Genomic DNA, 21,987 nt, shown 5'->3' with positions numbered 1-21,987 from the left:
CCGACTGATGTGTGCAGATCATATGAAATGCAGAGCATTTCTTCCTAACCTAGGCAGCTGCTGCAAGACTGGTGTTATTTCAGTTGAGTCATGATGAAAGGCGTTTTGCTGCACTTGACAACAATGTGTTAAACACTATGGAGGCAGCAGAAGATACATCATGAGTTCAGATATTTATTTTCTTGCTTTAACTACTTAGAAATGAAATCCTTCAGAAGTTTTGGCACTGACTTCAGCAGGGTTAGGATTTCAGAAGCAGAAGTTACAAATTAATGGCATAGGTAAGTGCACTGCTGGCGATCAGCTAACTTACAATGCTTTTTCTAAAGGAAATATTTGGGGGTTGGAATTTTACAGGGTGGCTATTGGCTTTCTCTTCATAACATTTCAAGAAAGTAATAAAATGGAATGGGGACTTGGGAGACTTTTAAAGGGATAGTAGCTAACCTAAAAGTTTGGAAATCCACATCTGAGCTGGCCTAAAAGCAGTCTGCATACACAAAATATGGCTTGTAAAAATTCAGTTTGAAGCCCAATCTAATCCCAAAACCCCAACTAAGAATTATAGAAACCATCATATTGATGTTGGAGATTTTTTTTCCTGTGAACTTCCTGTAACTTTTCCAGCCAAGCAGTGTGCTTCTTCAAAGTAGTTAGAGTAGTTATAAACTTCATACATTATTACAGTTTCAATGACACCAAGTCTGCACAGTATAACATCTTTCCACAAGAAAAAGGCACGATCTCTTTACTGTGAGAGCCTGCATGTGCTTAAATGCTGTGTATATTATTCCTTTTAATAATAGGGTCATTATCATTATTAAAGATGGAAAACAAAAATGATTTTTTTCAGCTGTCTGAATATTGTGTACTTGACTAAAAACCTAACGCATTCTCAGATCCCAAAAGTTTGCCTGTGCCAGTAGGTGGAGATGACTGTTGGATAATAGCATCAACGTCAGCCTTATTTTAAAATCAATCAAGCCTGCAATAAGTCTCTGCTGGGTGGATTACAATTCTGCTGTTTTAGACAAGGAGAAGCATGAGAAGTTAAACTAAGGCCCAGGCCAGTGAAAAGCATAGCACACACAGACAGACACAACCAGCCCCACTGCTACCAATGTCCATTCACATTGAGGTAACTGAGCGTGTTTGAGGTTTGTGCTGATGAATACAGATTTGCAAAGCACTGAACACACTACTGAGTCACCTCTGGTATTCATTAATACATGTATACTATATGTGAATATTTGTTGGGCCCAGCAAGCCTTAAACTGCTGGTAGCACAGTTGTCTTGGAACACCCTTACTTATTTAAAGGTTATTAAGAATTATTAATTTTTTAAGACTGTATTATTTCAGGACAGATCTCTGTAACTAAAAATGGCAGTTAACTTGTTAGGAATATCTGTTAATTTTACACTTTCTTCCTCAGCAGTTACAGTTTCCCATCCTCTCACCATATCCTAAACAATCGTGCAAGTGGCTGTGAGTGCTGTTCAAAATTGACATGTACCATTGGGAACAGTAAGAAAGCTCTCCTGAGTTTCTCAAAACAAAATGAAGCTGACAGACTGATAAGCCCACAAGGGAGGATGAAGAACTTTATCTACTGGAACCAAATCTGTAAAACATTGCAATAATTATTCCCAAACTGGAATAGGCATAGGGTATGGAGCTGCAGTGTATCCGATAGGCCTCAGATATGTATGTAGTTGCAAATTAGGCAACTCCCTGACTAGCAAGAAATACGTGTGGCTATCCTAAATTACACAAGCTTCTCTCTCTAGTTCAACTAGCCAGTAGAATTGATTGGTTAATGTAAATCTCTAAGCAATCTGCAAATAACTAAGAAGCTGTCTACACTTCTCACAACTAAGATTGTTCCTCTGCATGCACTGGTAACAGACATCAAATAAAAACGGAGTTAAGAAGAGACAGCAACCAGGTTCTGAAGAGTTTGGGTGGCCAACTCTTCCCCAGTCGGAAGGGAAAGAATGCCACTGGAAGCTGAGAGGCACCTCTGCTTCTCAGGGTGATGCAGACATGTGATAACCCAGAAAGCAGAAGCTAATCAACGTGGAGAAATGAGAAATAATTAAAACATCCGTTTTATTAGGTGTTTATAAAACACCTGATTCATACATATTTCACATGTACATATTATTAAAAAAAACATTCTGTTGTAAGGCCGTTGACTATTCACAATGCAGTGTTACAGGAGGCATTAAGAACCACAAGATTACCCCAGTATTGCTCTTAGTAACAAACCTCTGGGCTACATCAGACACTTCTGCCAATTTCACAGGTGACATTTTCCCATAAAACCACTTTCAGCCACACTTAGTCAAGGTGCTCAACTTCTGGCTTGTTCTTTGCAAGAACTAAATGCAAGCTTAGTGATAAGCATTTATGTAAACCTTGTCCTCAATTGGGACATGAAGTCTTCTCCAAATTACCTTAATGTAATGTAGGTATCAAAAATAATGTCTTTGCTAAATTTTAAAATAGCTACCAGTGAGTTTTATGACAGCAAAATCACCATCTTAGCAAAGTGAGAAGTGATTTTTAAGTATGTCTCATTTGTGAATAAGAGGTTTTAGAAGTTGTCATATTGATCTATGTATGGGGTGAGACACAGTTACACTTTCTGCCCTGCTAACATTACTACTAAAGTGTCTGTTGTTTTACATATGCACAGTATCCATGTTCTGCAGGCTAATCCAAATATAGATCTGGCTAGGCAATGCCAAAGCCAACAGCTTTCTGACAGAATTAGCAGTTATCTTGGGATTGATGAAAAATATTTCTGGACTACTGACATCAAGTAAATTGTCCAGAAAGGACCAACATCATTGTGCTGATCCAGCACTTCATTGCTTCAGGACTAAGAACAAATTTGTGTCAAATGTACAAGATAATCAAAAATCTATACTAAAAATTCAGCGCTTGCTTCATTAGTTTTTGTAAGTCTAATAGCAGAAAGAAGGCTATATAAATCAGCTAATGGGAATGAAACCCTTAATTAAGGGTTTCATGTCCCTTAATTATAAAAAGAACTGAAAGGTCATGCATATTTAGAGACCAGATAATATCAATTCCCTTACCAAAAATTTTCTTGAACTACCAACCATTAGAAATTATAAATTCAGAAAAAATAATTATACAGTCCCATTTTTCTCTTAAGAATAGGTCATGGCCCTCCCTCATAATTTCCATTTCAGTAGGTTCTGGTTAGTAGAGTAAGACTGAAAAAAAAAACAAACAACCAACCGACCACAAAGGCTGTCTGGGACTTAGGTAGATAAAGACAAGAGAACATCTCAAGAGAAAAAGAAAAAAAGAAAAGAAAAAACAACAACAACAACAAAAATTCTCATGTGGTTTCTTAAGCAGGGGTTAGCAGGCCCTGAGTGGAAAGGAAAGATGAGTTCCCTGAAGAATCAGCATGCACTAGCAGATCCTGCCTGCCTTAGGTGTAGCTTATTACTTTCCCCTACTGTCAAGCTCTTTGGTAGCTTTCCCCAACTCACTTATGGATCCAGCTGGGCAGTAGTCTATGATCAATACAATACGCAATCCTCAAACACCAGGCAACGAGCAAAACTGAGAATGGCAACTAGAAGATATACAAGCACAAGGCAACCAAGATCCTCATCATCTCAGGAAACATTCACAGCACCTGTCAAGGCAGCAGGGACAAACAGCAACGAGGCAGCAAACAAGAACATGTCAAAGATGGGGGCAGTACCAGTGAGAAATGTGAATCTGTGCAGAGCTGAAAAGGGGATGAAGATACGCTGACTGGTCAAATAAGTTACATGCCCTCTGAGTGGAAGAATATCTCACCTCTGAAGATCTTACAGAGGTGACAAGCTACTTGGATGGCTATTTTCCCATCAACATGACCTCTGCTCTGAGAAAAGCTGATTAAAAATGTAACATATCATCAAAAAAAGGAAAGGAAAACCAAACCATATCCGAACCTGAATTTCTTAGACACCAAGTATTTACTAAAATGAAATCTTTCTTCAAATTTAGAACTGTAAGATCTTTTCTGGAGAGCAAAATCTTTCCAAAGCAAGTTTTTTTTTTTTTTTTTTAATAAATTGAAAGTCCATTTCACTACTAAAGAAAAAACATTCTGCCGGAAAAAGTCCCAGTTAGTTTTCCTAGCACCCAACAGGAGAAACTTCATCTTCTTCCATAAAAGCATGAAAGAACAGGATATGCCTCCTCGGTTCATAGAGGAGCAGAATTTAGTCTTTTAAGAATTCAAGAAAAAGACTTATGAGTGTTCAGCACAAAGCCATTCTATGCATAGCAAATGTGTTGTGTCTTACTGGTAGTCTTCCATTCTGAAGCAGCACTGCCGCACCTCCTGACCACTGGTGTCGCACTCCTCCAGACCAACCCTGAGCAGCAGCCAGCAGATGCTCTTTAAACCCAGAGCCAGCTGCAAAGCAAAAGCAATTGAAAGTGCATAGTCCTGCTCTGCTTTCCTTTATGGCCTTTGGGTATTTTTGTCAACCTGGGAGAATGGGGTAAAAGGTAAGGTTGGGGAAAAAAAAAAAGGGAGGGATGTAAAACCAAATAAAACAAAAAAGTTTAAAAAAAAGGTAAGAAGAAAAAAAAAAGAAAAAAGGTTTAAAGAAATACATGCGAAGACCAAGGGAAAGACTTATTGTAACCACGGAAAGTAAAGAAAAAAAAACAAACACACGCACTAACAAAGGAAAAATAAGTAGAAAATGAAGAGGATTGAAGGAAAAATAAGACAAAAGAAGGACTTCAAAGACAGTATCATAGCAAGACATAAGTGATTTCACTCAGCTCCTCAAATTCCAGCATAAGGAGTCTTGGTATAGTATTTATTAAAGGTACAGGTTTCAGGGACAACCAGATGGTGCTTTAAACACATGGACATATAAAGAGCGATAGGAGACCAGGCACCAAGATTACACAATCTTGCAAAAGCTGCCTCAGACAAGGATCATGATACTGGCAGGTAAAACTAGGAGACAGCAAACACATCATAAAAGCTTAAAAATTCACAAGAGGGGAAAGCATATTCTGTACAAGTATAAGCAGCAATCTTGAATTCACGAATGAGACTGCAGCCTCAGACTGTTCTGTTTCAAAGATTTATTTATTTATTTCAGTACCAACAGACATGCCCCAGAGACATGGCCACAGATTTAACGTTCTCTAACACAGAGATTGCTGAGAGGCCGAAGGAGAAGCAGAAGTGCATTTCCATCTTTTAACAGAAAATACTGAAATGGAAAAGGAAAAAGGAACACTAACATTTTAGCCAGCTTTGCAGGATGTAAAGCCAGGAAGATCTTTATCAGATATTGTTATCAAACTCTTGTATAACAGGAAAATCCAAGAAATCTTTTACAGTGAAGCTTGTTAGACACCCTGGGCTTTGATCATGAGGAAATAGAATTATTTCGCTAAAATGAGAGTAAAAACTAGGTGCAAAAGCTTCTTATGTGAACAAACCAATTTAAGCAGAAGAATGAAACCATAAAGCTTATTGTACTTGGTCTGAACCCAGGCAACCCACAACACTTGTTAAACTGACAGCTATATATTTTACAGTAATGTGACGATGAGAAGTGTTAACTGAAGATGAATTCATCTACAAGGCTCGAGTCCAGTCTTAGTGCTGCTGTATAACATCAGACACATTCAACACACTGTAGCAGCGACTGCACTAGAAATGAATACTTTGACTAGGATTGCAAGATCAAGCAGTAAACACAAGAGCACAGTTTAATGATGTGTGATTTACAACAATGGAAGCTACGGATTAATGTGATGCATAATTCTCCTCATACATCATCTAGAGAGATTCTTACAATGACTTGCAGAAAAGAAGTGCCTTGCAAGGAGATGCAAACAGTAAGAGCCAAACCAAAGAACGTATTAAAAGGCAGGAAGCCCAAGGTATAAAACAAATTATGAGAAAAAAAATAATATTCCATATCATTAAGCCAATGTTCAGGGACAAATGGTGATGGTTCGTAGACAAGTACGTCAGGAGCAGGGAGCTTACTTGGTAGAAAAGGATACAGAGAACTGCTTTGTTATGGAGCGCCAGTACCGCTGCCTGCTATGCTAAGCTCTGCTGCCTCTTGGCTTCTCCCTCACTCTGAATTCACCTGCTGTGTGACCTCAGATTGCAAACTGACACGTTACCCAGCACCAGGGGTCTTCTCTCATGATATAGGCTTCTAGACACTATGGATTATAAATTCACTTTTAAAAGCTATGTCTCGTTAAGTGTATAGCACAAGGGACCACTCACCAATCTATTCCACATATCCCTCGAGAAATTATGTTCCTATGCAGATGTAATGCTTCTATCCGTGCTTAAGAAGTACACAAGATAAACTCAAACCAGGTCAGAAGTTACGTTTCTGTGTTTTGGGAACCAGAAAAACAAACATTTCTTCCTTCAGTTTTGTCTTCAATTGAAAATAAATTACAGGTTAAAACAAATGGGCTACCTTCCCAATTTACAGCAGGGAATATTAGATACACACACACAGTTAAACATCAAATTGGAGATCAAAACTCTGACAGACCCTTAGGTCTAGCAGTATAATTGAATATCACTATGATTATACTGTCAGAAATAAATGAACGGGCACTTCAACTTATTGATGTTATTTGTTAGTCACTCTTGAGAAGGGAAAGAAATGAATGATTATTTGAAAAAGCTATTTTATCTGTAAGTAGCAAAGAATAAAAGATGCTAGCTTTCATATTTCCGTGTAAAATAGCAGTAAAACAAACAGGTTAATCTTTTCATCATCTCCTTCAGCTCTCCTCAGTTCAGTTTCCTAAGGTTTCTCTCAGAGTTTATTGAAGAGGAGCCAAAATATAAATAATGCCCTTGTTAAGCCTCTCTTGTAAAACACAGCTGCACAGTGTTACTGTTTCATAGGAAAATCAACCTTCACAACCTTTCTCCATCTACTAGACCTGTTGTAAGAAGAGATATTTCCACATGCTCATTTCTGAACTAAAAAGTATTATTTCCATCAGGATGGTAAGTTCACCTAAATCAGTGATTTTCACCCTCTCCCAGCTGGAGATTTATTTCTAATGGGTCCACAAAATGTGTTGAAGAATGGTAATTCTATTGCTGATGGGCTTGATTTCACACCAACTTCATTAGCCAACACGTAGGTTTATAATGCGTGGGAACCACTAATATAGACAGTCAGTCAGATGGAAGATATAAAGCTGGTTGATTTAATACAGTAGATTTTAAAAGCTGAGATTTCATCTGAGTGATTTGAGTTTTCTCCTCCAGAAAACCGAGAACCTAGCTCTCAATAGAATTACCTTTTGAGACACAACATCTAAAAGCACTTGTGCACAAGCAGGGTAGCCAGAGAACTCATTGACCCCTGCTCATTCACATTCAAGACCCAGTCAAACTGTGCAGTGGCTGACGAGCCCTGTCCATCTAGGTATCTTTCTCGGAGAAACCAAAACACTGTGCCTTGTCTGTCTTCGTGCAATTGCCATGTACTTCCCTGAAATTGTATGGTATGATGGTTAAGGTTGGCCTTAAACCTTACGTTATAGTTGTTATGCCTCAATTTCCACAGTCATCTCAGCAATGAGATTTAAATATTATTGCAAGATACAGCATTGTTATTTAATATCCTCCTACACATTACTTCTCTTGCCTCAGCACCATGCAGCTGCTCAGAGACTGCGTTTGGTTTTGGTACATCCCAAGACTCCTTTAGCAAGATGCTATGCAAAAAAAAAAACAACACACAAAACCACTGTATCTGGCAATACTGCAGAAAGCAGTCCTGCATTAGTAAGGTGACAGATTACATGGACTACTCAGTCTCTTCCATATCCAATTTCTACGAGTCAATGATTGTATTGTTTCCTCCCTTCTGTATCAAAGAAGTCATCAAGTGACTAGTACTCAAATGCAACTGAAAGGGCAGAAGTGAGGCTTGTCTTGAAATGAATGCTGTTTCTGTGCAGGCCAGCTATGCAGAAGTTATTGGGAAGTGGAGATGTCATTGGACTACCCCTTCATAAAGATCTGACTCTTCATCAGCCCAGCTTGTGGTGCTAGGAGGCAGAGGTTACTCGAAACTCAGTCATCTCACATGACAACGCGCGATGAGTTCCATCAAATAAATCTGGCATAATAGTGGGTTCTTTCAGTCCTCTGCTTACATGAGAAAAGTAGAAAGCGTTCCCTTCTCTAACCAGGAAAAGACACCGCTGAACTAACTGCAGGTTTCTCTCCCCTTTTGCTGCAAGTGGTCGTGTGCTCTGTGACTATCATGGAGCATGACAGCACGGAAATGTATCTGCATGAATCAGCGAGCTACAACAGAGTTAACACACCAGCCACTGACTGCCACAGTACCCTAATAACCCAAGTTAACAAATGCCATTTTAAAGCCCAAATACCTAGCAAACAGAGACAAAACATCACTTCACCAAGGGCAAACCGTTCTCCTGAGGACAATATACCAGAAGGAGATGCTCCAGATTAACAGGCAGCAGTTAGAATCAATGCTGATATAGATCCTTTTCTACGGAAATTTTTCTTCTTGCCATGTCACTTCACTGCAGAGAGCTGAAAACAACTCTTATATGAAAATCATTGTGAACAAACGCTGCAGGTAATCAAATGGCACACAGAAATCTAACTGTTTTTGCAATCAGTACCCTTGGAGGATCAACACGTTTTCAAAGAACCAATACTTCAATGGTTTGGAGGGAAGGCTGTATCTTACAACTTGACCCAAAGCTCAGTGGATTTGCTGTGTTCCCACTGACTGCAACTGGCTCTGAAGGAGACACACATGGATAAGCCAGCCATAAGGTTGAAAGAAGATGCAAGATGCAACAAGGCAAAAGGTGTATCATCCAGTGACCAAAATCAGTGCCCCAAAACTGAAACAGCTGCCCCACAGAGTATTTTGTTCCTGTAGTCCCTGCCTGGTCTCCCCACATTCATTCTTTCAAACTCATCTAAAGCTAAACTAGTCACCCAACATCACAAAGCCCCCAACAACTTGGCATATCTGAAGACATCTGCAATAGAGAAATCCATAGAACCATGCAACATCCCAAGTTAGAAGGGACCCACAAGGATCACCTCCCAGCTCCACGCAGAACCACCCAAAAATCTGACCCTATGTCTGAGAGCATTGTCCAAATGCTTCTTGAACTCCGTCAGGCTTGGTGCCATGACCACTGCCCTGGGGAGCCTGTCCCAGTGCCTGACCACTCTCTGGATGCAGAATCTTTTCTTAACACCCAGCCTGACCCTCCCCTATCCCAGCTCCATGCTGTTCCCTTGGGTCCTAATGCTGGTCACGAGAGAGCAGATATTGGCGCCTGCCCCTCTTCTCCCCCTTTTGAGGAAACTGTAGGCTGCGATAAGGTGTTTCCTCTTCTCTGGGCTGAACAATCAAAGTGACTTTAGCCACTCCTCATACATCTTCCCCTCTAGAGCCTTCACCATCTTTGTAGCACTCCTTTTGACACTCTCTACTAGTTTTATGTCCTTTTTATACTGTAGCACCCAGAACTGCACACGGTACTCGAGGTGAGGCTGCACCAGCACAGAGCAGAGCAGGACAATCCCTTCCCTCGGCACCCAGGGTATGGTTGGCCCTTCTGGCTGCCAGGACACCCTGCTGGCTCGCATTTGACTTGTCATCAACCAGAACACCCAGGTCCCTTTCTGTAGGGCTGCCCTCTGGCCTCTTATCCCCCAGTCTGTACATACAGCCAGGGTTGCTTTGTCTTTGGTGCAGAATCCATCACTTGCTCTTGTTAAACTTCATATTACTGGTGATTGCCAAACCCTGTTGTCTGTCAAGATCTCTCTGCAAGGCCTCTCTACTCTTGAGGGAGTCAACAGCTCCTCCCAGTTTAGCACTGGTCCAGCACTAAAGCAGAGCAGAACTAGTAGGCAGAAGCGTGACTCACTAGTGAACGCAGCGGGACAGCTTGTCAGCACTGCTGCTGGCTCTAGCCAACATTATAAAACTCCAATTTTGATAACTATCAAGAAGTGGATTTACAAAACCTGCTAAAAGCCAGGCTTACATGATGGATCCAGGAGATCCTCCAAGTCCCTAGGGATGGCTGCACACCTCAACTGTGCCCTGATCAATATACATCAGTATATCTCTGAGACCGACCTCCCTCCCTGATTTAGTTAGTTTCTATTAGGATTGAATCCTGGTGCCTGAACAGAAGATTATGGCAGGCCCTGGAAGCCCAATATCTCCAACCCTTGATTACTTCACAATGATCCATAAATAAATTCAGTATGAATGCTATCAGCACATTTTCCTCATTAGAATCCAACAAAAGTTTAAGAAAGCAATTGTTTTAGTAAAAGAACAAATGAGGGAGCTACAGGATTGGATTATGCCTGTAAAGAGAAAAATCTTCAACTTCAGTGTTTAATTTGCACATGAGTACAAGTTGTACAGCTACAGAGGAGCCCAAAGCCCAAACTACTAACACCAAATCCCCAAATATGTAAAAAGCAAGACTAGTCATTGATCAGGGAACAAAAGTCTGAGTACAAAGGAAGAGGCTGTTATTGAACTCAACAGGCATGGATCAAGGCTGGCCATGTGTGGAAGGATACGCTGGGTTTTGTAATGGGATGGCCATGCTCCCCTCATGCAATCTGGTGCACACATGCTGCACTTCAGGGCCAAGGAGGAAGGGAAGAAGTCAGAGCCATCTTAGACCACACACGAGATTCATGTCTCAGAGCTGCATCTGACAGTTGCTGACAGTATGTATGAGCCGTCACAAAAAAACAGCAAGGCATCTGCCTCTCATTGAGAACAGCCTGCCATACATGCAGCATGCGACTGCGAATTTATGATGGCACGCACTGCAAGAGCGGAACACAGAGAACGCACAACTGCCTGACTCGCATCTGACTGTGGTCCAAAGTCCTTAAGATGCAATTTACTTCATATACTAATCATATCCAGTTTGTGAGATACTCTGATGCACTCCAGAACTCAAACTGAATGTTACACGTGGTATCGATTAATGCGGATCTGACTTTTACCCACATATGAACTGTGTACCAGGCACAGCTAACATCTCTCCCTAGACCCAAGCACCTGACTTAGGTACCTACATTAGAGGTGGTCAGCCTAGGTTCCCTCCATAGCTAATGACAGCTGGAGAGAGGGAGTCTCCCACCTTCAGCTATCTTCTCAAATTGCCCCCCATTCATGTCTCCATAGAGCACAGAGGGCATCTGCTAAGACAGGTAGCGAGAACACTTCCAATTAATACGTTATTAATTGTAGACACAGTTGCTAGAGCCTTTTCAAACCTAAATGACAGCTAATCTGTTCCAAATAAGAAAAAATGCCAATCAGAGCCCTGAATGACATTATGGATTATTTTCCTGGAATAAAAAGAACATCTCTTCTTTATTATTAGAAAAATTGATGCAGGAGAAACAAAAAAGGATCTGAAAGAGAAATCCTAGATGTTTTCGTTCCTCCTCTGGTTAAAACCTACTTAGTCAAAAAGCAAACACAGTTGAACCCAAAGCTCCTACACCATACTTCAAGCCTGTAAAAATAAAGATTCGCAAAGGCTGTAATCTTATGATGCAGAACCTAAGTGTGTCCGAGCATGAAAACCAGAGAGCTCTGCATTCCCTGTGAACACAGACATTACAGCTCTTCATCTGGATGTGCAAGCAGCGATCTAAGAGACTCCAAGAGAGCAAAGGCTTTCAGCACGGTGAATGAACTGTTTCAGATTGAGCACTTGGTTTGTTCCATCTGGTGCACTATAAATTAATCCTGGGAAGTTGTAGCTAAAGATTTTGCACGACGGACTTGTGTATAATACCACCTTGGTTTCCATTTGAGGGGGTGGGGGGCTTAAGGGGCAAAAGGACAACCACCTACAGTCCTTCAAATTGAAGAAAAGTATCTTGCTGCAGATTCCTGCAGATTTTAAGATCAGAAGGTGCATTTTAGCAAAGATTCATTGTAACTGAAAACAGGAAATATAATTGAAGATACAGCTGTTAAGTAAAAATCTTTGGCAGGAGAAATAGAGCTTTGGGGAAAAGGCAGCAAGGGCAATAGCTTACGAAATAATAGGTGAACGTGCTCAAAAGGGGGAATGAAGCATAGGAGTAGATATGAAGAAATAAGCGTGGGGAGAGAGAAACAGAAAGAGAAACACAAGGAGATAAAATGACAGTAAAAGAAAGAAGGCAGAACACATAAAAGAGAAAGATGTACATGAGGAAAAGAGACATCTGTCTCTGGAAGACCAGCAGTTCTTCATGAGAATGGGAGCCACATTGTTACACAACAGGACATAGCATTTTCTATATAACAAGGAGTTTATTAAAGCTTACTTGAAGCCTCAATAAAAAAATCTGTGGGAGGAAAAAAAAAAAAAGAGTAACACATTTCTTTCAACTTTTAAATCGCTTTTTAGGTCATATTTCACCCCCCCCTCCCCCTACAAGTATTTTCCAGGATGGAATTTTCTTCTTCCCACTCCAGGATTTGGCGTGGGCAGAGCACCACAGATGCTGCTGAACTCAGAAACCAGAAACCTGATTCATTCTTTCCTTGAATCCTGTGCTATCATTTAGACTGGGTCTGAGCAAACGTCAAAGGCTGCAAGTCAGAAAGACAGTTTTACACAGCTTGTATGTTAAATTTGCCCCAGCACAATGGTGGTACAAAAAGAAGAGTAAAGGTAAATCCAGCTCTGAATCTCTGTATGTTTGTCCAATATTTGTTCAAGAATACTTATTTTTCCTTCTGTTCCAGCAAACTTAAGCTCTAAAATTCCCCTCAATTTTGACTGTATGCAGAGGGCAGGTTTTCACTGACACAAGACCACCAACTGTTTTTCCAAGTTTGCAGAACAAAAATCCTTAAAATGAAGACAAACTCCTACAATCAGTCAGCAAAGCCCTTCAGTCTGATAGTGTTCAACAAGTCCAGATTATTTTCTGCAAGTTTCTGTTCATTTCAGCCTCAGCAACTGTACAATCAATCACACTGCTGGGTATCAATTCGGTACTGAGAAAGGATTCTCAGAATAAGCTGTGAGCAGTCATATGATATAAAAGAAGCTGCCCCCGAGATAAGTTATACAGCGGTTGGATTTTAGAAAGCTGAGGCCACTTTCACTAAGAAAGATTCCTTGCTTACTTCATTTTAGATTTTAAAATAAACAAAAGCTCTAACATTTAAAAGGTTAGACATTTTTTACTCCCACTGTTCCTTAATAAAACACCATTTGTGTGGGAAAACAGCTTAGTGCATACTTTAAAAACAGGCAAACCATTAATTGATCCAACATGTTGGCAGTTTTAGAGAAATTTACTGGACAAGCACAAGCGACGCATCTGAAGTTTTGAAACAGCCCGAGCTTTACTTTAAGGGTGCGAAAGTATGCCAAGTTCCTACTATGTTATACTGCTTAGTAAATAATCTGTCATACTTAAAGTAGCAAGAACTATTATCTGAACAGCTACTAAACCACATGCAGGTTATAAAGCACAGTTCTAAGAAGCTCAAGAGGTTAGGAGTTCCTTGTCTTACAAAGCCAATGGAAAATGATAAAGAAAATCTTCCACCGATCCGATCAAAGAAAAAAGAACGTGCCCAAATAAACAGTTAATCTCTTCAGAAGGCGGCACGCAAGGGGTTCCTTCCAAAAGGAAAAGCACTGCTTTTGCATCAGCAGTATTGTAGCGTTAGTCAGGCAACAAATTGTTTTTCAGCACATCTGTGCTAGCTACTTTGCTAACAGACTTTCAAATGTCATTAGAATAAGAGCCTGTTTTGCAGCCTTTCTGTGTTTCAATTTACCCCCAACTCTGCTAAGATTCAACTGGCATGAAGCAGCTGGGCATGATTAGTTATTGGATGCAAACCAAACTGAAATTTCACAATAGGTGGCATTTCAGTCCTCACAGAACAGGCTGCTGGTATAAAAGAGCAGTGACCCCTGGCACTAAACACCGTCCCTAAATATAAATCTGGTGATCTGTTTTTAAATCTATGCTATTTCAGCTCCAATGCTGTTACAAAAACAGTGGGTTTGTTTGTGGGCAAAACCAGAGGTTCGTGTTGTTTCCGACAACTGGATTTCTGCTGCGTTAGTTGAGGAGCACACTTTGGGACCCAAGTACCGGTGTGCTGGCACTGCGAGCACCCCACCAGAGGGCTCACCCAGCGAGTGAAGCCCCCTGAATCCTGGACAAAACATCCCACGTTGTCACCAAATCAAATACTTGAATACTTTGCTTTCCTGCCTGATCCCATGGCTTTTATGCTGTCACAGGTGAGACAGTGGACACTGTGCCCTTACTTTATTGCACCTCCTGATACAAACACACCACAAACACCACCGCTCTCCTCTTGAGGAGGTCCCACTCCCACAGGGCACCTGCCGGAGGACCCAACAAAACACGGGAGCCCCGTGGCGGGCTCGGGGTCCCATCCATCCCTCCAGTCAACCCAAACTTTGCATCTCCCAAACTTTTCTCCCCTGGAGCTGTGCCGGCAGCACGCCCATCGCTCACCATGGGCACCCACTGCCCGGCAAGGCCTGCAGCCCAGCGTGCCACCATCCGGGAGGTGCGAGGCCACCTTCCCTGCGACCGGGGCGAAGCCTCACCTGCGTAGGGCATGGTGATGGTCTCGTTGGCGTTGCTGGAGCCCACGTTGTAGATGACGACGGCCGAGGCGTTCTGGGCGGCGGCGTGGCGGATCTTGTCCCTGTAGGTGCAGTTGCCCCGCGGGATGAGGGCCACCCAGCTCTTGCCCGGCGCCGGGGCGTTGAAGCGGGTGCCGGGGTCGCAGGCGTAGCGGTCTGCGGGCGATGCGGAGAGGGCCACCTGCCCGCGGGCGTCCTGCTTGGGCGACTGGTCGCCGTAGCGCCCGCACTCGCTCTTCTCGCTGCGGAGCTCGGCGCTGCCGCCCGCCGGGTCGGCGTAGGTGATGTTGACGAAGGCCGTGTACCACTCCTCCTTCTCGGCCACGGTGAAGTCCAGGCACAGCAGATGCACGAAACAAAAGGACAGCAGCCATGTTGAGAGAGCCAGGCTGCGGCACGCTTGGATCACAGACATTGCCATCTTCATCTGCCGGCCCCCCCACCCGCCCGCCCCCCCCGGCAGCCGGCCGGCCCGCCCCCGCCGCCTGCTCCCGGTGTGTGTGCGGTGTCTGTGGTGTGTGTGTACGGTGTGAGTGTGTGTATGGTGTGTGTATGGTGTGTGTGTGCCCCGAGCGGGGCGGCGCTGCTCCCGCCGGGCGCCGTGCGGGGGAGGGCGGGGGGCCCCCTCCTTCCCTCCCTCCCTCCCTCCCCTCTCGCAGCCCGCTGCCTAATTCATAGCGGGGCCGTTTGATTTCCAAGGGCCGCCCCCGCTCTCCTTCCCCTCCGTCCCCTCCCCGCTGCGGGCAGGAGCGGGGCTGTGGCGGCGGTGGGGAGCGGAGGGAAGGAGGGAGGGGAGGAGGGGAGGAGGGGAGGAGGGCTTCCAGCCGGCGCCGGGCCCGGCCCCCCCGGGGAACGGGGCGCCGGGGGCCGGGGAGCGGCCCGGCAGCGGCACCTGGCGGGGGCCCCGCGCAGCGCGGCCGCTGGGGACGGGGCTGAGGGGGAGCGCGGGGCCCTGAGGCGGCGGCGGGCGGGGCGCCCCCAGCCCGGTTCCTCCTGAAGACAGATCCTAAAGACAGATCTAAAGACAGAAACGTCCTGAGGGCACTGCTGTTGCTCCTGCAAACACGAACCTTGTCATGTACAGCAGCAAAACCCACCAGGTTTTTCCCCCAGAGAGGGATAGTCACTGGTGTCTCTTCCAAAGTTACATAGATTTAAATGCACGCATACAGGTTATAAAATTCAGACAGACTAACTTACTGTGAACATCACGGACAAGCACGTTTACCAAAATCAGGTGAGCTACCAGCATGAGCACAACGTCTAATGCAAAAGCTTCCAAAAATGACAAAGCAGCAATCTGGAAACACTCAACAGACACGGGCAGAAGAGAATAAGCTTAATCCTAGCTCAGAGAAAGCCCAGATTTGTGGATTTTAACACTTAAAACACCCAAAAAAGACTTTTGGCCAAGACTTAAATGCCCTTCATATCGATATAAAACAAGGTCAGATAGCAACTGACTCTGTCCATCTTAGTGCAAGTGAGCAGCAAAAGTTCTGCTTTTCCGTAACTACCTTCAGTAACAGAAGGACATCTCACAAGATTAACACATATCACCTATTTTAGCTACCTTGTTTTTAAAATGTGGTGCTAGAAATGGCAAACTCTTTGGCTGAGATGAGATGCATAAGTATCTCGCTAGTGGCAATATTTTCCCGTTTCCAGTTCATGTTCATAGCTGCCGTTGATCTAAGCTGGCTTCGGTCGACAGACTTAACCACATTTTACACACACAGTGCTTTGAATAGGTTATTTCCCCAAAGTTTAAAAAAAAAAAAAAAGTGATTTTCTGAGGAAGAGTTACAAATATGGGAATAAAATAGAGAAATGTATACGGAAGTATAATGGGTTACCAAAAAGCTGCAAATCTACCAAGAATCAAGAGGACAATTTTGCTTGAAAGCCCATTCCTGGAGAAGTGAAGTCAGCAATTAAGATGAAAAACTTACCATGTAAAACTAATGTTGAGAAAGCAAAGTAGAGGGCAATCAACATTAATTAAGAAGTGTTGAGATTTCATAAAGGCAGCAAAATCCAGCAGGGAAAAATCCATGTCTGGCAGGGCTAGGGGCAATAAAGCATTTGTGTATTTGGAAGAGTAAGAAGTGCTGTTAGAAGAGAAGGCAGAAGAGGTATAAATGGGTAATAAATATTTCAGTTTTATATCTGGAAAGAAAAGGAGAATGTATTTCTCAGATCATTGACTCATAAAATAGAGATTAAGAAGCAACTCCTAAGAACATACAAAAACCAGCCAACCCAGAAAAACGGTACACATGAATCCCAAAAGAGTGGGCAGGGGGTGGAGAAAATACCCAGCTCTCCGACACTACTTGAAGTAAATCTTGTCATAACAGGAAAATCTTGAAAGATTGACTGCTTAGTTTCCTGAAAAGATCCAGAAAACCAAATTATGGTGGCCACTTAGTTACAGGCTGGTCAGTCCAGTGTTAACAAATCCCAAGGAAAAGAAGATAAAAAAAATCAGTTGTGTAGATGCCAGACTGTGTGTATTTGTTTGTTTTAAGAAAACATGATTTATATTTTTGAGAGGAAATAGCTGTGTGGTTAGTAAAGTTACACAGCCATGGTCATAACAGATTTTTTAAAGGTGTGTCATGTAACAACACATGACATTCTTATTACATATGTAACACATGAAGAAGCAGGTAAGATGAGCTTAGTTGAAGTATAACTCAATACAAAAATATGAATGAAACCACCACCCTCTTGGGAGCAGAACTGGTGTGTGTGTGTTATCCTGCACACAGAGTGGGAAGGAATTGTGCTTTACTCCTAAGGAAAGGAAAGAAAGGGCCTGAAAAGGATGCAGCAATCCTCAGATGTTCCAGAGGAGTAACAAGTAGGAGTAGAGAAGCAATTTTCTCTCTGCATGATGCATCACTGAGACAGATACTAGAAGCTGCCCAGTCTTGGTATCTGCATTTTTCAAAGGATATTGAAATACCAGAGAAGGTTAAGAAAGGAAACCTAAAAATGATTTTAAATAATTCCTCTCCCAGGGAGAGATTTCAGGTGCCCAATCTATTCAGCTTTTCAAGAAAAAAGGCAATATGATCACATTATGGAAGTACCATCACAGGCATATAACAGCAGGTACTAACAGGCTCTTTAAGTTAGGGGGTAAAGGCATAACAAGAACCCCAATTTTAAACTAGACAATGTAACTTATAGCCAAGGTAGCTGATCAAGGTGGTTGTCCATTGGAGAAAACTCTGAAGTGAGACTGTCCTGGGAATTGAAAGACAAGTTCAAATCAAACGCAAAAGGTACCCCTGGAAGGAACACTTGATTGAAGTGCAAGTATGAAATTCTTCAGAGTGAATCTACAATCTAGTGGTTGCTTCTCACTTTAAAATGAATCAAAACAACAGGCTATTTAATTACTTTTGTTGCCAAAAGCCAAAGTACAATTAACTAGGTTAACCCACTGATTTCCAGTCACACAGACGGCTGCTGATGGTCCTTCCCAATTTTTTGTTTCTGTCCATAGGAACATCTGAGGTTCTCCCCTTGCCTTGCCCCTCAGAGAGCCTGTCTGGCCCAGCACAAGAACACCATACTCTGGATAAACATCCAAGCAGCCATAACATGTTTCCTCTTAGTCCCCCACGACTTTTGGCACCACCTTACCCTAGTCTATGCTCTTCTTCTTCAGAAAAACAAAACAAAACAAACCCAAACCCTGAGACTTTTGTTCCCCCCGGCCTCTGCAGACACATAAAAGGCACTCATCCAGCATGATCACACATCACCTAGCCTGGATAACAGTGAAAAGCACAATCTCTATGTTTATGCACTATTGAAAAACATTTTACAGGATCTGTAACACTTTTTTTTTTTTTTTTTTTTTTTTTTTAAACTCAGGATTTGTAGAGACTTCAAGGAATCACCTCTTGACTGAGATACTGACACTAAGCTCTCCTCTGCCTGAGCCTTCTCTCTGAATGGGCCCAACTAATTTGGAATTTAGCAATGTGTGATCAGCTGCTTTTCTGTGTGCTTTCCACGCTTTGGTTACAGTGAATTACATTTGCTGTGTTGTTAGATAACTTTCTATCTTGTTTGGTTCCTCTGATGTTCTTCCAGTTTCCTATGAATAATCTGGACAGTTCTTGCAATGTTATTTCTATTCTTTTTTCACATGTATATAAGGGTATCAATTGTATGCAGAAGGACAATCCTTTCTCTCAAAGGACTGTTTCCAGGAGAACTCCAGATTCATGACATACAGAACACAGAAGATGGCTTTAGGTAACAGCTGATTATGAGTAAATGACAAACTGAAATTCACTACATGACTACCTCTATTATGTACCAAAATAAATACATTGTTAATTTACCCTTTCACAAGGTAAAATTCATTAGTTTGTATCTCTTTTTGGTTCAGAAGAGAACTTGTTACATTTACATTATGCTAGACTGTGTCTGTTACACACAAAAATTTCAAGCTGTCTGAAAGGGAATGGCTAGAAATTGCTTCTGTTAAAGGAGAGGAATCTCCTCCAGGCTATTAGGTTGTCACCCCTCTGTTAGGGGATCCCATGGAGTTTTGTGGACCTTTATCTCAGCCTGTTTGGACAATCATTGTCAAGAGTTAAAATGGTGAAGGTTTAAAGTAAGGTTAGGCTGTCTAAATTCTGATAAAGAAGGGATTTACCTGGAATTTCAGCATCTTAATGCAGAAGAATGACTGGGCTATACTTGAGGTAGCATTGCCAGCTATTTTTAAGGGTTTGCTGGCACCTAAATTAGGTGCTGTGGCTCCCTTTATCATTAGTGGCAAGCACCTTCAGCAAGCAATTCAGAGCATGCAAACATGATACCTTATTGAATACAGGACCTAGATGCACCCAAATGTTGGCGATTCTGTTTTGACCTGGACGCAGGCAAAAGCAAACCCACAGAAAACAGACACTGCAGGGTAGGGGGGAAGTCCCATCAGGGGGCAGCTCTGTTCCCCCTGCATTCAACACAGTGAGCCCTCACAGGGGTAGGACCCCAACAGGTGTGGGCTCAGAGAGACTTGGGGTTAGAGCTAACTCCAAGGCAGCCTGAAGGCATTTTGATGCTGATGGACAGCTGGAAGAGTTGACTGAAACATGATCTCTACAGGTGCTCAGGAAAATGAGGCCTTTCTCCTTCCCTAGCTATGAAACTGAAATTGATTCTTGCTTACAGCTGGAGAAGCACAGAAGAGATGTTAACACTGGGAAGCCACACAAAGGGTAAAGTGATACCTTTGCCTCACCCATTTGCTGCTAATACTGTACTTTGCATTACAGAAAACAACACATTTGTTCATTAAGAGAGTTAATTGAGCAATATATCTTTTCATGACCTAATTGACACTGTTAATACTCCATCCATCTTCCTATTCATATGCTAATAGCTATATTGCTTGTCACAGAATCCTGCCTTAGATTTGAATGCTCCTTCATTATTCTGCAAAATCGTTTGAATTACTATACTAGCTACTGGAGTTCTGGTTTCATTTACTTAGGTCAATTTAATATTTTTCATAACATTCTGATGCTCTAAAGAAATATTCAAAGTAAAGCTCCAGAGGGGGGGAAAAAAAAAGTGTTCCAGACAGATACACTCACTGCTGCTATAGGAAAGGTTTAGTAGAATTTATAGGGAAAGTGACATTTTCATTTAAAAATTATGAAAAGTGTTGAAGGGAGCTTTATCTTGTTTGATCCTTATTAAGTTTTCATAGTGAGATGGTGCTCCTTGTGTCCCAGAGGCAAAATTGCCATGTCTTATCATATTTGTTTAGTGTCTGCTTTTGTTATAGATATTTTTTGTAAACTACAAGAACCCAGGAGATTGCTGCTGATGAACACCATTCTGCCTGTTCCTTCTTCAGTTATAGCCTCTTAAAAATAAAAACATTTGAAAGAAACATGTCTCTTTTGTGCCATTTCTTTCTCTTCCATGATAGCTCACTCACCTCCCTTAAACTTTCAGTATTTTTCTTGTTTATCATTAATTTAATGTACAGGCTTACTCAGCCCTCAGACAAAATACTGTCTTTTCCTTTACAATGTGAAAACATCAGAAGGTTAGCTTTCTTCATCTACTAGGTTATTTTCCTTGCTCTCCTTGAAAGGGAGTCATTTCAGCGAATCACTCAGAGAAAAAGTGAACTGACATAACCCAACCCCTGCTTTGCAGAGCAGCCCTGGTGTTAGCACTGGGCTGGCATTGCCTGCCATCCCAACTGGCTGGTTACTCCTGCACTGCACCAGAAACCTCTTGATTTCAAGTGTTCATGCTACTGCTCCTTTTCTCCTAAAAAGCTACTGTTATTAAGCTTACCACCTTCAGCATAGGCAGATGGGCAGGGACTGCATTAGATCCATGTACCTTCATCTTCTTTCTTGAATAGTCAGCCACATTGACTGAAGGCAGCCTTTAGCTTGTCTGGGGATAAGGATCAAGTTTTTATCTGCATCTGTGCTAACTGCTCTAGTGCTGACAGGTGTGCAGAGAATGAAATGCAGTCCTGCAGAGGCAGAATTTCTTCACACACACAAATTCAGGCTCCAAAATGGTGCCAGTTCCTAGTGTTTTAATAATCGTCCAGGGGAAATAATGCAAAGAACCTATAAGCAGGTGTAATTTATAACACAGATTCTTTCCAAAAAAATTCCTCCCAAAAAATCAAACTGGAAACATATTAGCCAAAACTGCATAAAAGAGTGGAATTTGCTCTAGAGGCTGCATAGAAATGTGTGATTAGAGATTATCTGTTCTTCTGAATATCTGAATAAAGAGAGTCATGCTAAATGCTAATTAGGTGGCTCATAACTTGCATTGTATAATGATAAATCTTGGAAGTACAAGTTGCCAGCTATATGCCATCCTCTAATGACTAAAAGAAATACTCAGTTCAGTCTCTGTGCAGGAAAACACTGATCTTGCCTACTGTGGACAGCATATATTAAATATTAAGGCATTTTTCAATGAACAGCAGATTTCTGCTTAGCAATGTTTTAGAAACTGACAAACATTTCAGTGAATGTGCTGCAGAAGAAGTAATATGTACACAAACAGTCAAAGTTATTCTCACAGACGTCTTGCTCCTTTGGCAATCAACAGTAGAAGAGAGTGCAGATGAACATGCAACGTTCATCTCAGCAGTGCCACACCACAAGCTCTGGGTGGCATAGCCACTGTGAAAGATTTTTCTAGTAGGAGG

General features: G+C 42.2%; 1 protein-coding gene across 1 annotated transcript in view; it reads right to left on the bottom strand.

Annotated features, from left to right (window-relative positions):
- RNF150 (ring finger protein 150) overlaps positions 1-15,555 on the bottom strand; it is a 126,699-nt gene extending 111,144 nt beyond the window's left edge. The window contains exon 1 of the mRNA XM_005022419.6: positions 14,718-15,555. Coding sequence (XP_005022476.2) covers positions 14,718-15,183 — 466 coding nt within the window. The 5' untranslated portion in view covers positions 15,184-15,555. The remainder of the gene's footprint in view (positions 1-14,717) is intronic.
- Positions 15,556-21,987: the final 6,432 nt, after the last annotated feature.

This window comes from Anas platyrhynchos, chromosome 4, assembly GCF_047663525.1.
Source record: "Anas platyrhynchos isolate ZD024472 breed Pekin duck chromosome 4, IASCAAS_PekinDuck_T2T, whole genome shotgun sequence".
In the NCBI taxonomy this organism is placed as follows: domain Eukaryota; kingdom Metazoa; phylum Chordata; class Aves; order Anseriformes; family Anatidae; genus Anas; species Anas platyrhynchos.
The sequence above is the reverse complement of the archived record's forward strand: the minus strand, read 5'-3'. Positions and strand labels throughout refer to the sequence as shown.